At 56.3% G+C, this 22,933-nt stretch overlaps 1 protein-coding gene across 2 annotated transcripts in view; it reads left to right on the forward strand.

The window, feature by feature from the left end:
* Nucleotides 1-21,508, forward strand: part of NDRG3 (NDRG family member 3) — a 65,071-nt gene extending 43,563 nt beyond the window's left edge. Inside the window, exons 4-17 of one of the 2 annotated variants that reach the window (XM_054173423.1) lie at nucleotides 4,300-4,405; nucleotides 6,394-6,514; nucleotides 6,976-7,038; nucleotides 7,357-7,417; nucleotides 9,498-9,584; nucleotides 10,101-10,157; nucleotides 11,501-11,604; nucleotides 11,951-12,016; nucleotides 13,245-13,296; nucleotides 16,536-16,583; nucleotides 17,184-17,219; nucleotides 17,311-17,362; nucleotides 19,846-19,884; nucleotides 20,313-21,508. In XM_054173423.1, the coding sequence (XP_054029398.1) occupies nucleotides 4,300-4,405; nucleotides 6,394-6,514; nucleotides 6,976-7,038; nucleotides 7,357-7,417; nucleotides 9,498-9,584; nucleotides 10,101-10,157; nucleotides 11,501-11,604; nucleotides 11,951-12,016; nucleotides 13,245-13,296; nucleotides 16,536-16,583; nucleotides 17,184-17,219; nucleotides 17,311-17,362; nucleotides 19,846-19,884; nucleotides 20,313-20,491 (1,071 nt within the window). In that variant the 3' untranslated portion in view covers nucleotides 20,492-21,508. The remainder of the gene's footprint in view (nucleotides 1-4,299; nucleotides 4,406-6,393; nucleotides 6,515-6,975; nucleotides 7,039-7,356; nucleotides 7,418-9,497; nucleotides 9,585-10,100; nucleotides 10,158-11,500; nucleotides 11,605-11,950; nucleotides 12,017-13,244; nucleotides 13,297-16,535; nucleotides 16,584-17,183; nucleotides 17,220-17,310; nucleotides 17,363-19,845; nucleotides 19,885-20,312) is intronic. The other variant, XM_054173424.1, reaches the window with a different exon arrangement.
* The last annotated feature ends 1,425 nt before the right edge of the window (nucleotides 21,509-22,933 follow it).

A 22,933-nucleotide genomic window follows, 5' to 3' on the forward strand; every position in this document is an offset into this window, starting at 1 on the left:
AACTTAGTTGCAAAAGGGAAAAAAACCCAGCAGTTCTGTTGCAGCCCTATCAGAAGAAGTCCTGTGAGGGAGCCTGGAGCCTGCTGCTGACTGCTCAGGGCCCAACAGCAGCAGCCAGGCAGGATCTAGCCAGAGCAGGAAACACTCAGGTGAACTTTTTCATGCAGGCTTGCCACAGAGCAGCTCACAGAGGCTCCCCTGCTGGAGGGCTCCTGGGGAGTCAGCAGAGTGCCTGTTGCAAGGGCTGTAGCAGTTCTAAGATCCATGCTGCCGTAGCCAGTTGCCAGGCCTGGATGTGTCAGCCCAGGAGCTCTGTGTTAAGAAATGGTTGAGTTGTTAGGTGAGAGCTTTTGCTGCCCTGTTGAAGCTGCTGTGGTGCCCCCAGACTGCAGAGCTTCACCTCTAACAGTTCTGAAAGCAGATCCCAGAGGATTTCTGGCAATTCCCTGGCCAGCTGCAGCAGACTGATTGCCCCTGGCAAGGGCTGCAGGGGCTGAGTGCTGGGGCTGAAGGCTGGGAACCGGGCAGCAGGAGTTTGGAAGGGAGGAAGTGCTGCTCTGCAGAGCTGCTGGAGTCCTCGGAAGCTCTTAGTAACCATGTGCATAAAGGCAGTTCAGCTGCTGCAGCCTGCTGGAGCTTCCAAAAGACAAGAGGGACTTAGATGGGCAGAGAAGAGATCCTTTCATGGATGAAGTATTGGTCAAAAAAAGAAAAAAAACAGCAATTTTTTTCAGAGTTGCTTGAGGTCACCAGAGGGGCTCCTGAGATGGGTTGAGATCACCAGAGAGGCACCTGAGATGGGTTGAGATCACCAGAGAGGCACCTGAGATGGGTTGAGAGCACCAGAGGGGCTCCTGAGATGGGTTGAGATCACCAGAGGGGCTCCTGAGATGGGTTGAGATCACCAGAGGGGCACCTGAGACGGGTTGAGATCACCAGAGGGGCACCTGAGATGTGTTGGCTGAGATCACCAGAGGGGCTCCTGAGATGGGTTGAGATCACCAGAGGGGCACCTGAGACGGGTTGAGATCACCAGAGGGGCACCTGAGATGGGTTGAGATCACCAGAGGGGCACCTGAGATGGGTTGAGATCACCAGAGGGGCACCTGAGACGGGTTGAGATCACCAGAGGGGCACCTGAGACGTGTTGGCTGAGATCACCAGAGGGGCACCTGAGATGTGTTGGCTGAGATCACCAGAGGGGCTCCTGAGATGTGTTGGCTGAGATCACCAGAGGGGCTCCTGAGATGTGTTGGCTGAGATCACCAGAGGGGCTCCTGAGATGTGTTGCTTAAATCTGCTTGCATGGTCTGGGAAAAGCGATGGCTGGGGCAAGGGCAAGCTCGGTCTGCCCTCGGCAGTCAGAACCGGTGCTGCACACTGGCTGAAGCCATCCTGCAGCAGGACAAATAAGGGCAGGCTCAAGACTGAACATGGCAGGAGATGAGTGATAATGTCAGCTCAGGGCTCCTGGCTTTCAGCAAAGCAAAATGGGTTCCTGTTTGTCAGGAACAGGGAACAAAGCCACCTATTGTCTGCCCTGTAGATCCACCGCACCCACAGGCGTGGGACTGCTGCCAGCCCCTCGGTCAGGAAGGGCAGAGCATGGTGGGGCAGCCTTGGAGAACATCAGGATGGTCAGAACAAAGCTGCTGTCCAAGGAGTGCCCAGACAGTGCAGGGCACAGCAGGGGCACCTGGGAGGGAGTCATGGCACAGGGTCAGTTCACCATCTTTCAAGCCAAGGACAGGGCTCTCCTGACAAACCCAGGTACAAGGTAAGAAACAAAGAGGTCCTGCATCCTGCTTGCTGAAAAGCTTTAACTCTTCTGGTCACAGAGTGAGCAGGTGCCAGAGATTGACAGGAGGCAGCAAGTGTCTGCTGCTCAGAAGAGAAAGGTGTCCTGAAGAACACACCTCCAGTTCAGGAAGGCCCTTTGAACCTACAGGTTGTTGAAGGCTGGGAAAATCCAGGGCAACTGTTGGAAGCTGCGAGTGTTTGAGGTGGTATCACTGCCCACTTGCTCTCTCTTCCCTTTCCACAAGCACCTGCTTTTCAAGTCAGACTAGGAGGCCTGCTGGACCTTTGGTCTGCAAAGCTCCTGATCCTTCTCCATCAGTGCTCCTTTGCCCCTGCCCTGAGCCATTCTGTGATTCTATGACACAAAGCAAATGTTTGGCAGGGCCAGAGGGTGCCGCCTGCAAAGCTGCTGTCCTCCCAGCACCCGTGGAGTGCTCTGGTACCCACTGTGCTGGGTTATCTGCTTTGGGTTTGGAAGAGCATGAGGCAGTAGTGGTGTAATGAAGTGCCTCCCTTTGGCCAGCTGAAGGTAGTGGTTGTGTCGTTGCCATCCCTGTCCTGGGACCGGAGCTCTGTACTGAGCATCTGCCTCGTGCTGCCCTTGGGCTCTGTGTGTGGGGGGCAGCTGCTTGGGAGAGCAGCAGCTGGCAGGGGGGGAAGCCACGTGGCAGTGGTGTGACATCTGAAGATGGTTTTGCTCTTTGCAACCATAGGTCAAGATGAAAACCCTAAAGCTTTGGGGCAAAGTTTCAAAGAGAATAGGATGCACTGGAACACTGGACATGGCATTAGCTGCAGGGAAGCTGGGGGCCAAACTCAGTCTGCTCTCTGCAGGCACGCTCGACAGAGAGGCAGCATGGGGTCATGATGTGTGGCTGGAAAAGGGAATGCAGAGACCCTGCCTCAGATGTAGGGAAAGCCCCTTACTGTGGGAAAAGGCTTTAACCAAGCAGAGAAGGGAACCTGCTTCTCAGGACTGGGATTTCCACTTTGCCTGGGAACTCCAAAGAGAAAAGCAGCAAACACTACAGCAGCCCCTATCTAAGGCTCTGTCATTGTCTAGGGCAGAGTAAGAAGTCTGCAGACTTAGCATCATAAAGGTTTTAAAGTGCAGCTTGCTGAGATTAGTGAGAGAGGGATTTCTATCTGCAGTGGATGTTCCCTGTATTGGAACCTGTGCTGGTGTCCAGTGGTGCCATGGAAAACCTCCTCCCCATCTCCCCCTGTCCCAGCTTACAGTCTGCAGAGTCCAAGGAAGTGGAAGAGCAGGGATTGAGTTTTAGTTTAAGAGAATTGTTCCTTCTGTGCTACAGAGCCGAGACAGAAGCTCAGCTCTGGAGCTCTGGCATTCTGAAGCACTGTGAGGTGCTTGAGCAGCAGCTCTGGAGAGAGGTGGGGGTCTGGTTCCGGGACCTTGGCCACTCCTCTCCCCGGTGGAGGTGTGCAGTAAGCTCTGATGGAGTCCCAGCACAGACTCTGTGCTGCTGATTGTTGTTACCATCAGCAGCTCTTGGGCTGCTTTCTGGGCTTTTCTCACAGTCTGCACTTTGTGCTTCTCTTTGTTGACTTTTCACTGCTGCATATAAACCCCTCTGTGGTCCTCTGGAGGTGAGATGGCCTCATGCCCAGGGCAGGATTCTTTCTTCTCCCACCCCTTATGCTCCCCTTGGGCTCTGAGCTAGACCCAGCATCTGCTGGACGTCTCTGTGAGCTTCTTAAGTCACCAACCCAGCAAAACCATAACAGAGCAGGCAGCTGGATAGTTTCCTGACAGATCAGTGAGTTAAAGCTGGTCATGGAAGAGCCCAGCAACTGCTAGAGCTGCCAGAGCCTTGCTTTTGATGGCCCTCACCCACCTGGTCAGCTCAGATGCTTAAGGAAGTGCAGCTGGGGGTTGCAGGCTCTGGCTGCTTTGGCACTGGCTGGGCTCTTCCACGAGTTTGTTGCTCCATGTTGCCAGAGTGCTCTGGTCCATGGTCCCCAGGGGCTGGGGCAGCTGCCAGCCTCTGAGGCATGGCTGTGTCCAGCTTGCCAGTAGACAGTGGACATTCCCACGGGTGTAGGTTGGAGGCACACTGGAAAGAGACTTGTGGGCTGTGGGTTGGAGGGAGAGGAATGCAGCTGGGCAGTGAGGGCTGGACTGGGGCAGGGGAGCTGCATTCATGGTGCCGTGAACCCCTAGAAACAGATGGACACATGACACCCAGCTTCAGCTGCAGTGCAGCAACATCACTAGAGGCCATTGAAATAAGATCTGGGTCACAGGAGGGCACAACCCCAAACCCTTCACACATCTCTGCAACAGCAGCCTGCTGTGGGCAGCGGCTGGAGGGGGAGATCCAACAGAGCCATAGGCTGCAAGGCTGTGTTGAGCCACAGCCGAGGCCGTGGATGGTAACAGCAATGTTAAAGCACGGATGAGGCCTTGCTGCTGGCTCTCAGGGCTCCCTGTGGCACAGGCAGCACACATAACAGTGGCTCCTTCTTCTCTCTCTGCAGGAGCATGACATTGAGACGGCTTTCGGGGTGGTGCACGTCACCATGCGGGGCACAGCCAAGGGCAACAGACCTGTCGTCCTCACCTACCACGACATCGGCCTCAACCGTAAGCCCCTGCCCTCCCAGCACCCTGACAAAGGGCTTGCCTGGGGCAGTTTGCTTTTGAGGATGGGCACCAGTGGGCCTGGTCTGGGGCTGAGGCAGCTCTTCCAGGTCTGCAGGAGAGAGAGCATGCAGCATGTCCCTGGCTGCTCCAGCAACCCTGGAAAGGTAGCAAGGTAGAAATAGGTTCACCCATGAGAGTGCTCCAGCTGAGTAGAGTAGAATAGAATAGAATAGAATAGAATACACCAGGTTGGAACAGACCTTCAAGATCATGGCGTCCAACCTGTCATCCAACACCATCTGATCAACTAAACCATGCAACCAAGCACCCTATCAAGTCTCCTCCTGAACACCTCCAGGGATGGTGCCTCTACCACCTCCCTGGGCAGCACATTCCAAAGGGCAATCACTCTCTCTGTGTAGAACTTCCTCCTAATCTCCAGCCTAAACCTCCCCTGGCACAGCTTGAGACTGTGTCCTCTTGTTCTGCTGCTGGGTGCCTGGGAGAAGAGACCAACCCCCACCTGGCTACAACCTCCCTGCAGGGAGTTGCAGAGAGCAAGAAGGTCTCCCCTGAGCCTCCTCTTCTGCAGGCTAAGCAACCCCAGCTCCCTCAGCCTCTCCTCACAGGGCTGTGCTCCAGACCCCTCCCCAGCTTTGTTGCCCTTCTCTGGACACCTTCCAGCAGCTCAACCTCTTTCCTAACCTGAGGAGCCCAGAACTGGACACAGGACTCCAGGTGTGGGCTGAGCAGTGCTGAGCACAGGGCAGGATAAGCTCCCTGCTCCTGCTGGCCACACTGTTCCTGATGCAGGCCAGGATGCCCTTGGCCTTCTTGGCCCCCCTGGGCACAATGCTTGCTCCTGTTCAGCTGCTGTCAACCAGTACCTCCAGGTCCCTCTCTGCCTGGCTGCTCTCAGCCACTCTGCCCCCAGCCTGTAGCTCTGCCTGGGGTCGCTGTGGCCAACGTGTAGAGCCTGGCACTTGGATGTGTTCAATCTCCTGCCCTTGGCCTCTGCCCATCTGTGCAGCCTGTCCAGGTCCCTCTGCAGAGCTCTCCTACCCTCTAACAGATCAACTCCTGCCCCCAGCTTGCTGTCATCTGCAAACTCACTGCTGATGGACTCCATCCCCTCCTCCAGATCATCAATAAAGATATGGAGCAGGCTGGGGTCCAGCACTGATCCCTGGGGCACACCACTGGGGCCTGGCTGCCAGCTGGCTGTGGCACCATTCACCACCACTCTCTGGGCTCAGTCTCCAGCCAGTTCCTAACCCAGCTCAGAGAGCTGCTGTCCCAGCCAGGGGCTGACAGCTTGGCCAGGAGTTTGCTGTGGGGGATGGTGGCAAAGGCCTTGCTGCAGTCCAGGCAGACTCCATCCACAGCCTGCCCCACAGCCACCAGGCAGTCCCCTGGGCATGGAAGGAGCTCAGGTTGGTCAGGCAGGACCTGCCCTTCCTAACTCCATGCTGGCTGGGCCTGGGCCCTTGGCCATCCTGTGAGTGCTGTGTGACTGCACTCAGGATGTCCTGTTCCATAACCTTGCCTGGCACTGAGGTCAGGCTGACAGCTCTGGCATTCCCTGGCTCCTCCTCCCAGCCCTGCTTGTGGATGGGCATCACCTGGGCATTTATGTGACAGAGCTGCCACAAGGCATCTGTGCCCTGGGGGTTGGGCAGGTGAACAAGTCCCTGTAAGGCTGTGGAAGCATTGCAGCGTTTCTAGCTGGCTCAGTTGCTCTTTCCACATCTTTCCAGCCAACATTCAGTCTGAGTCTCACAGGTGCTCCTCAGTGTGTCCTGTGAGAGCCCAAGTGCTGCAGGGCCCCCTTGCTGGGTGGGGGCCATTTGTCTGCCTGTCTTGCAGCTGTGGTTGCAGTGGGAGTGGCACAGCAGCAGCACAGGGCAGGGCTGGTGCCGGTGTGCCGTGGAGGGTGGAATGCAGTAAAACTGCAGGAAATGGCTCATGTCTTGTTTTTATTGTTGCAGATAAATCCTGTTTCAATGCATTCTTTAACTTTGAAGATATGCAAGAGATCACTCAGCACTTTGCTGTGTGCCACGTGGATGCACCAGGCCAGCAGGAAGCAGCACCCCCCTTTCCCTCTGGGTAAGAGCTCTGCAGAGACCCTTCCCGTTCCAGGAGTCCTCTGGGCTGAGCTAGCACCCAGTTTGGCCAAGTGGGACTGCCAGGCTGAGACAGCTTTCAGGAGCAGAGGAAACTGGAAAATGAGGAGGCTTCCCAAGGGACATTCAGGAGCTTTCCTGTCACTGAGGCATGGGTAGAGCCCTCTCAGCTTCTGACTTGAGCACGAGCCCAGCACTCGGCAGGCTGGCTCTCATCCCCTGCTCTCTCCATCTGTCCACGGAAGAAATGGCTGCCCCAGAGCCCCCAGCTCTGTGTTAGTGCTGCTCTGAGGGATGAACTCTCTGCAGTTGGTTGCAATACAACAGCAGCACTACCAAATAATCACTGCTGCATGGTCAGCTGCTCCTTGGCTACAACTGGAAGGTAACTTCTGTCAAGCTGTATTTGGAGGTGTTTTGATTTCAGTCCCTCTTGGTTTTCAGGTACCAGTATCCCAGTATGGATGAACTGGCTGAGATGCTGCCTGCTGTTCTGACACACCTGAAGTAAGTCAGTGAGGGGAAGTGCAGCGAGCCAGCTGGCTGCAGCCACTCCAGCACCCACCTCTCACTCTGCTTGCAGCATCTCATTTTTTTTCCAAGAGGCTTGAGCATCTCCTAACCTGTGTAACCCTGTCTGGTTCTTATGCTGGGAATATTGTCTGCCACAGGAGACAATTTATGGCTGCTGCATCATTGCTGGCTCATTCTGACAATGAGCCATAAGTGAACAGCAGGACACAGAGAGGAGAGAGGCTTTGCCTCTAGGGAGGCTTTGGCTGTGAGTTTGTTAGCCCTGCTGATTGTGCAATGCCTCTCTTTCAGCCTGAAGAGCTTCATTGGGATTGGACTGGGAGCTGGTGCTTATGTCCTCAGCAGGTGTGCAGTAAGTATCTCTTCATCTCCCTGGCACTTACAGGAGCTGTGGTCTTCCACTGATCAGAGAGCACTGGCAAAACAGCAGCAGTAATTAGAGCTGGCCGGTAGGGAGCCATGGGAGAGGTACTTCACATCCAGGTGGTAAACAGGAGCAGCTAGAGTTGGTCTGAAGCTATGGCAGTGATGGAAAGATTCTAATGGGGTGACTTGGAGGCAGTAGAGCCTGTCTTGGGGAGGAGGTGCAGAGGACACAAAGATGATGGAGGGCTGGAGCACCTCTTGTATGGAGGTAGGTTGAGAGAACGGAGGCTGTTCAGCCTGGAAGAGAAGGCTCCAGGGAGACCTTAGAGCTGCATTTCACTAGCTAAAGGGGACCTACAGGAAGGCTGCTTGGAGCCCAGCTGCTCTGCTCCTCTCTCCTGAGAAGCTGGTTTGGGCTAGGAAGAAAACTTCTGTTTTTTTCCTGCTGTAAGACATGTTTTGGTGAGGTTGCAAAACAAGCAGAGAGAGCTCAGCTTTTCAAATGGTGTGGCACAGCTGGAAGAGGCATTCCCTGAGCAGGAGATCAGGTGGGGGTTTTTGGTCAGTAGTAGGGAGGTAGTGAAGGTTTTTCCTTTGGCCTTGGAGTGCTATGTCCAGCTCAGGGACCCCCAACATAAGAGAGACATGGACCTGCTGGAGAGGTGAGACACTGGAACTGGTTGAGGCCCCATCGCTGGAGACATCCAAGATCAGACCTGATGGGCAGCCTGGGCAGCCTGCTCTAGGTGGAGGTGTCCCTGCTGCCCGCAGGGAGCTGGACGAGATGCCCTTTGAGGGTCCCTGCCAACCCAATGCCATACATGAGTCTGTCCTGGCTGCTAGGAATATCCAGTCTCCTGTCTCCACAAAGACTCACTGCACTGCTGTCTGCTTTTTCCAGTGCTTGTGACCCCAGACAATTGATTTGATGATGTGCTGGGCAGCAGCACTGCTGAGGAATGTGCTCTGTCCCTGAAAGGAAGGAGATGTTGCCCTCCAGCCTTTGATAAGAAGGTGCTGGCTTTGTCCTGTACATTTCTGTCTTGCACAGTGTTTATGAGGATGTGAAATCAGTGGAGGTGGTTTAGCAGAGCAAGAATTTGCATTGTCAGAGAAAGGGTTAAAAAAAAGAGTACAGAAAGCTTCCATTCTCAATCCTGAGGGCAGAGAGCTGCTGGTGGTTCAGGCTGTTAATGCTTCTCAAAGCCACTTCACCATGCAGCTGCCCTTGCTGCAGAAAGTTCCCTGCTTCCCATTTCCTGCAGTCAGAGCTGAGCCTGGGGCAGTGTGAGGCACTGGTGTTTGCTTTTCCTTGCCTTTTGCAGTCTTGCTAGAGAAGATCATGCCAATAGGCCTTTGTCCTCAGCTCAGTGCCACAAAGCCCTTGCTGGGCTGCCAGGACTGCAGATAGTTTCCTGCTGAGGACAAAGTTGTTCTCTTCCTTTCTCTTGGTGCTCTCTGTACAATGAGCAGAAGAGCTGCTGCCACATCCCAGCCTCAGAGTGAGCCTGGAGCTCACAGTTCTCTGCTTGGTGTAGGTTGCTGGGTTTGTGTTTGCAAGCAGTTCTCAAAAGTATTTTGTACCCCCCTGAGGTAAACTGCAGGCTGCAGGGGATGACAAGGTGGAGCAGGGAAAGGGGTCCTGCAGGCTAGGTGCAGCCCCTGTGGCTGGGTCTTTCCAGGCTTCTGCTCAGGCTGCAGGCACCTGTGAGGCTCCAGCACCAACTGCTCTGCCATTTGCCTGCTTCCTCCTTGAGGAGCAGAAGGAGCTGCTCTTCAGGCACAGGAGTTTGCCCAAGTCCTTCCCAGAGGTGCAGGATTAGAGCAGAGTTACTGCCCGTGGGAGCCTGAGCAGGACCTGCAGCTGCAGCAGAGCAGAGGTCAGCAGGAGACACCGCTGGGGCCTGCTGGGGCTGCAGGTGCCGGGTGAGCAGGCGGTCTGTCTTGGGCCAGGCTCTGAAAAGGCCTCTGCTTGCCTGGCACAGAAGCAGCTCCCCACTTGGTCTGTGCCTGCCCAAGGTGTGGGTGAAGCACCCTCTGAGTGTCCCTGTGCTCTGTCCCCACAGCTCAGCCACCCCGACCTGGTGGAGGGACTGGTTCTCATTAACGTTGACCCATGTGCCAAGGGCTGGATTGACTGGGCAGCATCCAAGGTGAGAGCCTCCTGCCCCTGCACAACTCCACTCCTGAGCTGTGTGGAGAGCAGGAAGAAAAAGGACAGAGCACAGGACTTGCCTGATTTGTGGCAAACCCCATCCAGTCTTGTTTGCCCCTGCTGTGCTCAGTCTCCACCGGTGGAGCAGGGGTGGGTGTGATCAGATGTGAATGAGAAGTCCTGGTGAGCTGCTTGGAGATGAGTGGCTGTGGAGCACTCAGCTTCCCTGAGCTTTAGTACTGGTGCTTGCAGGCTTCATCAGGCTGGGGGCTGAATGGATCTTCTAATTCCTCTGTTGTTCCAGCCACTTGCAGTTGTTGAGGGCTCCTGGTTTCTGGAAGGCTGTTGAGTGTGCACAGAGGTCTTTGGAGCCTGGCATGCCGCTCATGAGCTCCAGCCCTTTGTCCCTTACATTGCTAGAGTAGTTTCTTTACTTTGAAGCTGCTTTGGCATTTGTAATGAGCCTGCATTTTCCAGTTCCTCTCCCTGCTCCTCATTAATGATCACTCTCCAGTTTTCAGGCTGGACAACCAACATCGTGGACATCGTCCTCGCACATCACTTCGGCCACGTAAGTACCCAGCCCCTGCCTCTGCGTGGAGCTGGAACTTCTGCAGGTACCTGCTCTTAACCAGCTCAGGCTCATCAAAGGAGGGTTGTCACAAGCAGTGCCATCATCAGGTTCACATCAGGAATTGCACTCTGGGGAGCATGTGTGTCCTCAAGCTTGGCCTAACTGTCTCCAGACGTGCTGAGGAAGTAGCATCCCACACACCTGTGCTCCAGCTGCTGCTTTGTGGTGCCCAGTCGGCAGCAACAGGAGGCAGCCAGTGTTCACATGGAAGCTCTGGGTAGAGCACAGATCAGCTTGGAGTTCACAGTGGAATATTGCATGTGTCCAGATGTTGAACTGCTGCATTCTGCTCTTTGTCTTCTCCTTCAGTTTCAGCAGAGTCGAAGTAGCCCATCCTGAAAACTCTGGGCACAGCAATGCCTGTGCTTTGGGACTGCCAACTTCCTGGGCTGTGCCTCAGCACGCTGTGTGTGACATGCAGCAGATCAGTCCTTGACCTGAGCACACACATCAGCACTGGGAGGAGCCATAGGGCTTCCTCCTTACAGCACATGCCGATCTCTTCCCGTTTTCAGGCCCCTTCATTCTGTGCAGTGCTTCCTTGCATCCCCTTTTCCCTCTGGCTCCCACTGGAAGCAGTTTCTTCACACAGCTGGCTGCTGGGATTCAGTTTTCCACTGGTGCCAGTCTTGGGGCTTTGCTTCTTTGACATTAAGCATAGGCAGGAGGTGTTCCTGAAACAGTGACTTGTAGCTGCATAAGCATTGCTGAGGCTTGGGAGCCTGTCTACAACTGCCTGAAGGGAGGTTGTAGCCAGGAGGCAATCAGGCAATCAGCACCAGGACAAGAGGACACAGTCTCAAACTGCACCAGGGGAAGTTTAGGCTGGAGGTGAGGAGAAAGTTCTTCGCTGAGAGAGTTGGTAGCCATTGGGATGTGCTGCCCGGGGAGGTGGTGGAGTCCCCATCCCTGGAGATGTTCAAGAGAGGATTGGATGTGGCACTTGGTACCATGGTCTAGTCATGAGGTCTATGGTGACAGGTTGGACTTGGTGATCTTTGAGGTCTTTTCCAACCTTATTGATTCTCTGAGTCTGTGGTTCTCCCACCTGAAGGAGCCTCTGTGCTCCTGCAGCAGCAGGTGGAGGTGCAGCAGCCGTGGCGCAGCAGCATTCCTGCAGCCCAGGCACCACTGCAGGCCTGAGTCACTGCCCTCTGCCATAGCCTGCAGGACAGTGGTGGGTGTGGAGGCAGTTGAGTGCTTCAGTGCTTTTTTGAGGCTGGTTTCTGTCCTTGTGAAGAAGGTGGTGTTCCCTGCCTGTCCATTCTGCTTCTGTGCAGGAGGAGCTGCAGGCAAACCTAGATCTGATCCAGACATACAGGCTGCACATCGCACAGGACATCAACCAGGACAACCTGCAGCTCTTTCTCACCTCATACAACAGGTACAGTGTGCCTGCTGCAGTGCTCCCATAGCTCCCTGCCCTATGTATTCTTCTGTTGGATATTGGATCTTAGGAACCTTTGTCCTAAACCCAGGTCAGCCCTTATGCCTTGATGGCCCATTCACACCTCAGCAGACCTCTCTCTAGGCAGGCTGCCAGCTTGTCATGAGCTGTGGATGCTGTTTTCTGGCAGGACTGCTGGGGCTCCTGCTTGTGGCATGGCACAGGAGGTGATAACCTGTTGCCTGGGTGCAGAAGCCAGGGTTCCTGCTTGGCTTTTTGTGCTCCTGCAGTGACCACTTTCCTCTGCAGATTTGCTGGAGGCCTCTTCTGTTTTGTCTTTCAGCCGCAGAGACCTGGAAATCGAGAGACCAGTCCTTGGCATCAACGAGAACACTGCAAAAACACTCAAGTAAGTTGCCCTGAGGCAGCCTCTCAGTTACTGCCTGTGAAAAGCTCTTACTGCTTCTCAACAAGAGCCCTACAAGCCCAGGGCTGCTCAAGACTGTCCCAGGCTGTGGTGCAGTGCTGTCAGCTAGGATGAGGCAGAGGAGAGGCGTCAGGGTGTCACTAAGAACACACTGAGATTCCTCAGGAAGCAGAGTCAGAGCAGTTAGTGTATGCAGGCAGCAGTGAGAGTCCCTGCTGAGCTGTTAGTGTGCATGCAGAGTTGGGGAGGCAGTTTGTTTGGTGCCATTCATTTTTCTGAGGCAGGATCCCTGGGCAGAGGCTGGTGCTGCCCAGACTGTGCTCTTTTCTCCTTGGGAATTGTGTGGCCCCAGGAATGTTTTGGCCATCCACAGCCAAACCTTCTAGATCTTGACTGACCTCAAAGAGGTGAATTTTCCTGCCTGGTCTCCAGGCAAAGCCAATTGTGCTGCTCTCAGTCATGCAGGCAGCTGTAAGCCCCAGGGCACTGTTGAAGGACTCACAGGGATCTGCAGACCCTGCAAATAATTCTTGTGGAAGAATTCTTTGATCTCTGTGCCAGTAGGTCCTCTGTCTCCTCAGAGGTGGTACTGCACTGGCTCTGAGGTCAGTGCCTCCAGTCTTCATTTTTGTCATCCAATTAGCACACAGAAGTGGTGTCTCCAGCTGCCCCTTACCTTGCTCTGCAAGTGAGCAGTGTGAATTGGCAGGCACTTGGGCAGTGTGTGTGTGTTGCACACTGAGTGTTCCTCCACAATCATAGCACCTAGAGAAGTGGCTGTGGAGTTGCAGATTTGCCAGCAGAGGCTTTGGTATTTTGCCATCTTTCAGTATATTCCCCAACATCTTTTGTGTTTCTCTCTGAACCCCAACCCAGGCTGCAGTGCTGAGCAGCAGGCAGGCTCAGTGCATGTGCCTGCACTTGCATTCTTGAGGTGCTGGTTGCACAGAGCAAGCTCTCTCTGGCAGCCTGCTGTGGTGTTTCTCCCAGCCCCAAGCACACCCTTGATGTGTGTGCAGAGGGTGTGCTTGCAGGGCCACTCTGGGGGGTGGTGCAAGCCCCAGACCACGTTCTCATGCAACAAAATGCCCTGACCTGGTGGCTGGCAGGGGTTCTGCTGAGCAGTGGCTGCTGTTTCACAGAGCTCAGCCTGCCTGCAAACCCCTGCCTGCAGCCCTGTGAGCAATGTCTCTCTCTTGCATTTTGCCAGGTGCCCTGTCTTGCTAGTGGTTGGTGACAACTCCCCTGCAGTGGAAGCAGTGGTAGGTACTCAGGAACCCTCCTCCTGTGACATTAGCCCCACAAAACACTTAGCAGCCCTGCCTCCCCCAGCAGTGCTTTGCCTGGCCCAGAGCTGGGCACAGAAGGTGACTCTGCCCCAGGTCCCTCAGCCAAGGCATGGGAGGCTTCGTAGCCCTGCAGGACATCTCTGAGATGAGGATGGCAGGATCCAAATCCCTGTGCCCAAGCATCTTGTGTGATGCAGAGAACCCCTTTCAGGAGCCTGCACCTTCCCCTGAGCTCTGCCAGGCTGCTCCCTGGAGTTTAGCTCCAGTTTGGAATTGCTCTTCTCTTGCTGTTGTACTGAGGCCACCTGAGGTTCCACAGTAACCAGTTCCTGAGTTGGGGAAGCACTTAGTGTACAGGTCTCAGAGAAGTAAGGGGGAGGGGGTTAGCAGAACTGCCACCTTGGACTTCTGCAGGGCACACTTTGGCCTGTTCAGGCAGAGCCCATTGGGCCTCCTGAAGGACAGAGGAGCTGAGGCAGGCTGGGCAGGCTTCAAGAAGGAAGCCTTAAAGACAAGCCATCAGGGAAGGGGCTTGGCTGTCTGGGGAGCAAAAGGAGAGTTGGTGGCCTTTGGAAGAGGTGACAGAGCCACTCAGGAGGGCTACAAAGATGCAGTGAGGCTGTGCAGGGAGAAAATCAGCAGGGCCAAAGCCCAACTGAACTCAGCCTGGCTGCTGCTGTTAAACACAATCCGGTGTCTCTGTACACACAGCAGCAGCAGGAGGACAAGGGAGAGTCTCCATCCTCTGCTGGGTGCAGGAAGAACCATGGTGAGAAAGGATGAGGAAGAGGCTGAGGTGCTCAGTGCCTTCCTTGCCTCACTCTCTAGCAGAACTCCCTTGTTCCCTGGGCACCCAGCCCCCTGAGCTGGAGGACAGGGAGGGGGCCAGAATGAGACCTCCTGAATCCATGAGGAAATGGTGAGGGAGCTGCTGACCCCCCCAGCCACAGGTCTGGGGCTGAATGGGCTACACAAGAGTGCTGAAGGAGCTGCTGGCAGTGCTCCCCAAGCCACCTTCCAGCACTGCCCAGCAGCCCTGGCTCAGGGGGCAGGGCCCAGCAAAGCTGAGGCCATCTACAAGAAGGGCTGGAAGGAGGACCCAGGGAGCTCCAGAGCTGTCAGTCTGCCCTCAGTGCCAGGGAAGGACATGGAGCAGGTGCCCTTGAGTGCCATAACACAGCAGCCACAGCACAGCCAGGAGAGCAGGGCCAGCCAGCATGGCCTCAGGAAGGGCAGCTCCTGATCTTCCATGCCAAGGTGACCTGTCAGTGGGTGAGGGACAGGCTGTGGATGTTCTCTGCCTGCACTGCCACACAGCCTTCAGCACTGCTCCCCTCAGCATCCTCAGGACACAACTGCTGCCCTAGGCCTGGATGGGCACCGCTGGGGAAAGCACTGGGGGATGGCCAGGCCCAGGGGGTGGTGGGGAATGGAGTGAGAGCCAGCTGGTGGCTGGTCACAGGTGGGGATCCCCAGGGCTCAGCTGGGGGGATCCTCAGGTGGGGATCAGTGATCTGGATGAGAGGATTGAGGCACCCTCAGCAAGTTGCAGATGACACCAAGTTGTGTGGCAGTGCTGATCTGCTGGAGGGCAGGGAGGCTCTGCAGAGGGACCTGGCCAGGCTGGATCCATCAGCTAAGGCCAATAAACAAGGCCAAGGGCTGGGTCCTGCACTTGGGGCACAACCACCCCAGGAAGGCTCCAGGCTTGGGGCTCAGTGGTTGGAAACTGCCCAGCAGAAAGGGTGACAGCAGCTGGAGATGAGCCAGGGGGTGCCCAGGTGGCCACCAGCAGCCTGGCCTGGATCAGCACTGGTGTGGGCAGCAGGAGCAGGGCAGGGATTGTCCCACTGCTGGGCACTGGGGAGGCCACAGCTTGAGGCCTGGGTTTGGTTTTGGATGCCACAGTATAAGAGAGACATTGAGGGCTGGAGCAGGTCCAGAGAAGGGCAACGAAGCTGGGGAAGGGTCTGGAGAAGAGGGCTGGGGAGGAGCAGCTGAGGGAGCTGGGGGTGTTCAGTCTAGGCAAGAGGAGGCTGAGGAGAGACTTCATTGCTCTCTGCAGCTCCCTGAGTGGAGGCTGCAGTGAGGTGGAGGTTGGTCTTCCCTCACAAGTATCTTGTGATAGGACAGCTGATAGGCCTCAAGTTGCACCAGGGGAGGTTTAGGTTGGACATCAGGAAACACTTCTCTGGAAGGTTCTCAAGGACTGGAACAGGCTGCCCAGGGGAGTGGTTGAATCCCCATCCCTGGATGCATTTCAAAGCCATCTAGGCAGGGTGCTCAAGGGTTTGGGGTAGTAGTGGTCCTGGTACAGTTAGCTAACAGTTAGACTTGATGACCTTGAAGGTCTTTTCCAACCACAGAGATTCTGTGGTAGAGCTCTGCAAAAGCTCTGCAGCACAGAGAAGGCAACACTTAGCAGCCTCTCCTTCCTGTTCTCTGCAGACACCTCTAACCCACTTCCCTCCCAGCCCACTTAAAGTGGGGCTTGGAACAGTGCAGTGTGTGGAGACAAAAGCATTTATCTAGGAAACCAGGGGAGAGTGTAGGAATTTCCCAAGCAGCAGCTGGACCCGAGGAGCTGTGCCTGGGGAGGTGCTGCAGGGCTCCTGCTGGTTGCCTTGCCATCACTCTGAGTCATTCTGCAGATCTGATTTTGCTGGGACACTGTCCCTGAGGGTTCTCACTGCTGCCCTGGCACAGCTGGGGGATGGGTTATGGTGTTGTGGGTCTTGCCTTGCCTATCTGGTTGCCCAGATTCCCAGCTGAGGATAATTTTCCCTGCTGGGGCTGTTCATTTCTGTAGGGCCCTCAGCTGTTCTGAGCAGGCTCACCCAGAAGAGGTGGCCTTGGCCTTGGCTGGCACGGGGATCGAGTGCTCTCCCTCCATGCTGCACTGCACACTCCATCCCTCCCAGTCTTTATGTCTGAGCCCAGAAGTGCTGCAGGGCTTGATAGTGCAGCCCAAAATAAGGGGATGGTTTCCCCTGAGGTCAGAGCAGTGCCATTCAGTCAGGACAGTGTCCCCTGGGTGGGGGCAGCTGCCTGTCCCCCCTCAGCTCGCAGTCCTTGTTCTCTTCCTGCGTGCTCTCAGCTTTCTTGCTCAGTCCTTGGCCCCAGAGAAGCTCCCACTCTTTGGTGCAGCTGCCTTGCATTTTCCTTCTGTTTTCTGTGTGCTTCCTTGTCCCTCTTTCCTCCCTTTGTTTTAGGTGGAATGCAATTCACGTCTTGACCCAACCAAAACCACCCTCCTGAAGGTGAGTGCCGCTCCAGAGCTCCTCCAGCCTGCACACACAGCTGGGGCCAGCTCCACTCAAGCATTTTGCCTTCTGCACATTTAGCAGTCTGTGGACAGTCATTCATGGCTGTCTTCTCTCCTGCATGGAGGCAGACTTTGTCAGAGGGTCCCTGAATCTCTGCTCTGTGGCCACTTCTCTGTAATTTCCAGCCAGCAGGGAAGGCCTGCAGAGGGTCAGCAGAGGTGCCCTGCCTCCAGCCTGTGGTCTGCCACCACCACCATCACATTTTCTGCCTTCCTACCAGTCCTTCCCACCTTACCTGTGGCTCTGAGGCATAGGGAAGTGACAGGTTTGGGAAGAGTGGCAGAAGGAGCCAGGACAGTGGAGGTTGCTCCTGGGCTTCTGCTGCATGGCCTGAGGTCACTTGGAAAGGCAGCCCCCAAGGTGCTGGGCTGCAGCAAGAGGCTCCCAGGAGATGTCTCACCAGGCTTGGCTTTGGCTGTAGAGAAAGGATGGTAGAAGCAGTGTGAACTGGTGCCCAGTGGGGTGGGCAATGGGTCTGGGGTTGTCCTGGGGTGGGAAGGAGGAGTTCAAGCTGCCCTCTGTTTGCTGTTGCAGATGGCTGACTGCGGGGGCCTGCCACAGGTGGTTCAGGTGAGAGACTCCCCCCAGTGCTGTCCCAGCCCCTGGGCTGCACAGGGCCCTGGTTCTGCTCCCACTAAAGCCCTGCTTTCTCTTCCCACAGCCTGGCAAGCTGACTGAAGCCTTCAAGTACTTTGTGCAGGGAATGGGCTACAGTAAGTGGCAAACCCAGCTATCTGGTCTGGGGAGGTGTTGTGAGGGGAGCAGCCTTTCTGGTCCATCCAAGCCCATCAGCATCTGTGTCCCCAGCTGCCAGCTGGTGTGGCTGCCAGGAGAGCCACCCGTGCTGCAAAAGCAGCCAGTCAGCCACCAAGCCCTAGCCAAGCAGTGCTGGTGGTCCCTGGTGTGTGCTTGCTGGTGTTGGTAACACCTCCTGAGTCCATCTTTGTGCCAGTCCAGAAGAGCATGCTGCCAGGAGCAGGGAACCTGCTGCCCTCTCCTGTGCATGCCTCCTCCAGAGAGAAAGGAGCTAGCAGCACAGCATCATGGCTGTGATGGCTACATCACAACAGGCCACCAAGGGCAGTGGTCACCATCCCTGGAGATGTGGAGTACGTGTGGGGCTGAGGGACATGGTTAGTGGTGACCCAGCAGTGCTGGGTCAGTGGTTGGACTTGATGATCCTAAGGGCTGGCAGATGATCTTCCAAGCAAACTGGTGCTATGAGAGCTCTTGCCCTTCTCCTCTGACATACCTCACCAGGGGTAAGCAACATCCCAAGGTGAAACTCTCTAATGGCAGAAGAGAGCTGGGTGGCTTCTGAGATGCCTGGGGAGCGCAGAGGGAGCTGTGCTTTGATCCAGTACATGCCCTGCCCTAGGGCTTCCTGCTTGTGCTCAGAGAGACAGCATTATCTTTGTGTGTCAGGCTGGCATCTCTTCAGCTCCCTGCCTTCAGTGTTCCAGGGACTGGAGGACTTCAGTAGGTTCACATAGCTGGTTAGCCACTAAGCATGGCCACCATGGCAGCTGTGATGCTCCCAATGGTCTCCACATGGCCACAAGTTCTTTACCAGTTCATGGGTGTCAGGGCTTAAAAGCAGCTGCCCTTTTCTTAATGCCTTGTGCGTGTGACATGAGCAGAGTAGGACAATCCATGCTCTCCAAGGCTGGTCCTGCAGAGGAGAGTGCCCTGTCAGGAGGCTGCTTCAGCCTCACAGGTCTGTGTCATGTGTTCTGCCTTATTCAAATCAGCCATCAGAGCAAGGGCTGCAGCAGCACTTCAGGCCTGTCAGCTCCTGCGTGTAGGATGCCCAGCACTGAGGAAGGGCAGAGGCAATTTTCTGCCTCCAGAATTAATAGCTAGTACCAGAATGGCTTTCCCAGCTTCAGTGGGCAAGGCTGTGTTGGCACTGCTGAGCTTGCCCAGCAAGGCCTCCTGTCAGGGACAGCAAGAGAAGGCAGTCAGCATTGACAGGTCCAGAGGTGTGGCCAGCTCCTCACAGCTGCTGCTGTGCCTCCTGCACACTGCCTGGAGCTGGGGGACCTCCTGGGTCTGGTCCCATTCAACATCTTCATCAATGCCATTGATGAGAGGACAGACAGAGTCTGCTCAGCAATCTGCTGATGGCCCCAAACTGGGAGGCTTGGCTGAGACACCTGAAGGCTGTGAGGCCATTCAGAGGCTTGGGCAGACTGAGAGTTGGGCACAGAGGAACCTCATGAGGGTCAGCAAGGAGGAGAGCAGAGTCCTGCAGCTGGGCAGGAAGAAGAAACTGCAGCAGCACAGCTTGGGAGGGGATCTGCTGGGGAGCAGCCCTGGGGAGAGGGACCTGGGAGTGCTGGGGGGCAGCAAGTTCTGCCGGGGGCAGCAAGTTCTGCCTGGGACAGCAATGAGCCCTGGGGGCCAAGAAGGCCAAGGGGGTGCTGGGCTGCATTCAGAAGTGTGGCCAGCAGAGCCAGGGAGCTTCTCCTGCCCCTCTGCTCTGCCCTGCTGAGACCTCCCCTGGAATACTGCATCCAGCTCTGGGGTCCCCAGGTCAGGAGAGACAGGGATCTGCTGCAGAGAGTCCAAGGGAGGGCTGCAAGGTTCACAGAGCCCTGGAGCAGGCTGCCCAGAGAGGTGGTGGAGTCTCCTTCTCTGGAGCCTTCCCAGCCCTGTCTGGATGTGTTCCTGTGTGACCTATGCTGGATTCTATGCTCCTGCTCTGGCAGGGAGGTTGGATGATCCTTGGAGGTCTCTTCCAACCCCTAACATCCTCTGATCCTGTGACCTGCCTGTGCTGCCTGCAGGCAGGAGGTGCTGTCCTGCAGGAGGCTTACAACAGAGGTCTGAGGCTATCAGCTCCTGGAGAGGCAGGAAGTCCTCTTCGTGTCTGCAGTTGGAGTGTGCCCCAGTTTCCTTGCCATGGGAAAATGGCCTCTGTTGGATGGTTGTGTGTGCAGGGGGGAGGCAGGGTCACCAGGTACATTCTGACTTGCAGCTACAGGCATTGAAGCCCCTGGCCCTGGGGGGTTTCTGAGTCACTTGGCACCTCCTGAGGTGCTCCCCAGCAGCTGTTGTGAGTGTGGGGAGCTTGCGGTGCGGCGTGAGGCAGGGCAGTGGCTGGGAATGCCAGGAGCAGTCAGTGCTGGTGCCACACCACAACTAACCAGCTCTTCCATGTATTCATCCTCTCCTTGTCTCGTGCTGCTTCCAGTCCCTTACGTGCAGCTCAGCCACCTGAGCACTGAGCCAGGTACCTTCCACCACGCGGCTCTGCGGGTGCACTGCTCTGTCTCGGCATGTCCTGCTGTGCTGCCTGCTGCTGGGCCCTCCCCTCCCATCTGTACCGTGTTGGGTGTTGCATGCCTTCAGCCCTGTGGGTTTCTGGGGTGGTGAGGCTGACTTTCAAAAGGTCACCCTGCACAGCAGCTGCCTGGGTGTGCACAGACACCGCCCGGCCGGGGCTCGGAGGCGCCGCTGCGTTCGCTCACCCCGCACCTTTGGAAGTCAGGCCTGGGGCATCTCGCTTTAGCCGGGCAAAGGCCTCACCTCAGGAGTGAAGAGCGAGTGCTCTTCCTGAGGGGAGAGCCCTCCTGTGCTTACCCCGAGGCACAGCTGAGCGAGCGTGGCCCTGGCTGCGGGCGCGTGCTCCTGCTCCAGTGCCGTCTGTCTCTCCCGCAGTGCCCGCAGCCACCATGACCAGGCTGATGCGCTCCCGCACCCACTCCTCCTCCAGCGTGGGCTCCGGCGAGAGCGGCCGCAGCCGCTCCCATGCCAGCAACCACGGGGACGGAAGTGCCGGGACCCCGGACGGCCTCGACCTCCAGGATGCATCTCAAACCATGGAAGTGTCCTGTTAGGCAGGAGCCCCTCTTCTGGTTCAGACAGCTCCGCTCACCCTCGCCGCCCCCACTCCGCATCTAGCATTTCATCCCACGTGGCATTAACTGTTCTAACTCGTGCATGCCCATCTGAGCTGCCACCTCCTTGGTAGTCTGTACTTGGCATTACTTTGGTCCTCTCTGTGTGCCCTTGGCAAAAGAGCCTCTTCAAAACTCGTTAACATTCCGTGTTCTTGGTAAGTCAGGTTACTGTACCCGCCCTGTCCACGCTGTATCTCGGCCCAGATGACAGCCCTGTCTCTCCCATTCATTTAAATATTATTTCTGTGGCTTTGTGAGGTTTAGAATTGCTTCCTAGATGTGCTTCTGCTAAAGGACCCTTGTGGTGCAGTTGGTGTGGCATCTGTGGGGCATGGGAAAGCAGGACCGTGGTGGTGTGAAACTGCAGGTGCTGGAGCAGGCACCGCTCCTTGGCAGAGCTGTGCCTGGAGCACAGAACACACCAGAAGGTCTCTGTGTTCCCAGGACTCTCGGTGTGCCAGACAGCCATGGAGACAGCAGCTGATCAGAAATACTGTCTTGGTCTCATCTGTGTGTGTGTGTGTGTTAGGAAGGAGCAGAGGGATTTCTTACCTGAGCCTCCAAAAGGCAAAGCATTCAACAAGGACACTTTTGCTAACTGCAGTGCACTAGCAATCAACTACAAGGGATTCAACTACTGCAGCAGCCCTGGCTCCACACCACCTCTGCTCAGCCTCTGCTGCCCTCCAGAAGGGCCAGATGCAGTTAACCTCTGCTCACTGTTCTGCCATGGCACACATGAATCTTTAACATCAAGCAGGTTGTGAAATGAGCAGCAGTGCCAGGGGGAGATACAGAAATCTCCCCTGCTGCCAGCTCTGCTTCCCACTGCTGCCAGCCCCAGACAGGGTGTGTCTGCACAGGGTGCTCCTGGAGGCTCAGAAGTACCAGGGGGCGTAGAGGGTGGCGGCAGGCACACGGTGAGCCAGGCCAGCAGCGTGAGCAGCTGTGCAGGCAGCGGTTGCTGGCCGTGGCAGCCGCAGCTCTGCTGGCTTCGTGCATCTGGCGCAGTCATGGAGGGCAGGGGGAAGTGCCTGCTGCGTGCCAGGGTCTAGCTGTTAATGGGAGGAAAGGGAGAGTGGTCAGGCCACTGCAGGGCTCCATGGATGAGCAAAACATCCTCTCTTAACTGCTGAGCAGTCCTGACTCACTGGGAGACAGCTCCTCTGAGGGTTGTGCTTATGTTCTGCTCCATTTCAGGTAGGGAATGGGACTGGGAGGCTCTGCCTGAGGGGGACTTTGTACCAGATATTAAATAAAGCTGTAACTGAGTTTCATTGTTGGCCTGGCTGCTGCTGCTGCTGTTTATCTCCACACCTCCCAGCACCCTGCTGCTTTTCTTGGTTCTGGTGTTTTCTCCTTCCCCTGGCTCCTCTTGGAGAGGTGGCCCTGTGTTCCAGGAAGGCACTGGAGAGACTGTGTCTGTGAAGATAGAGAAGGCATCTCACAGCGTTGCTGGAGTGGAGAGCAGGCACCAGGGTTGCTGCAGAACAGGAACCCTGCCAAGCACTGCCACCCAGAACAGGCAGGCAGGAGGCAGCCCCTTCCCTGGTGAGCAGTGCTCTGCACCAGTGCCTGCTGCAGCCTCACACAGAGGCACCCTGACACCCTGTGCCTGGGTGCTTGTGGTGGCAGGAAGCCACAGAGAGGGCTGTTAGAAGGCATCTGAGGCCTGTCCCCATCAGCTGCAGGTGAAACAGCATGCAGCAGCCAGGCCTTGGACGCAGCCAGGCCTTCAGTTTCTGCTTTCGACTCCAGCTGCTTTCGGAGCGGGCTGGGACTGAGCAGGGTCACAGAGCAGTCCTGCTCCTGGCACGCCCAGAGGCTGCACTGCTGTAGCCTTGTGCTTACACTTGCTGAAGGCCTTTGTGGAGGTCATGGCACAAAGTGAGACAAAGTGTTCTTGTGCCCAGCGAGGTGAGACTTGAGGCCAAGTGAGCAGCCATGGAATGAACAAACATACAAGGCTGGGGCTGGGAGAGACAGGGGACTCGAGAGCAGGCCCCCAGATGAGGGCCAGCAGTGCTAGCTGCAAATACCCAGAGCAGAGCTGCCGTGCACACAGCACTGCGATGTGAGGCCAGCTGCCTGCCCTCCTCCTGTCCCCTGACACAGCAGCAGCCCCAGGGCAAGGCCGGCACGGTGCCGACTGGCAGAGCCAGGAGAGCAGGGCACAGCCAGGGCTGCTCGTGGGCACGGGCAGCAGGAGAGCTCAGAGCTGCAGGCTGCCTGAGGCCAGCCCCAGGACACTGGGAGGTACCCAGCTTGGGCTGGGACAAGAGTTCTGTTGCCATGAAGGCAGCTCTGCTGCTGCTCGTCTCTCTCTCACCCAGCCGAAGCCCATTCCATGACCGGACTGTCTTGTGCCCCCAGCTGATG

Source organism: Dryobates pubescens, chromosome 26 (genome assembly GCF_014839835.1).
Source record: "Dryobates pubescens isolate bDryPub1 chromosome 26, bDryPub1.pri, whole genome shotgun sequence".
NCBI classification, from domain to species: domain Eukaryota; kingdom Metazoa; phylum Chordata; class Aves; order Piciformes; family Picidae; genus Dryobates; species Dryobates pubescens.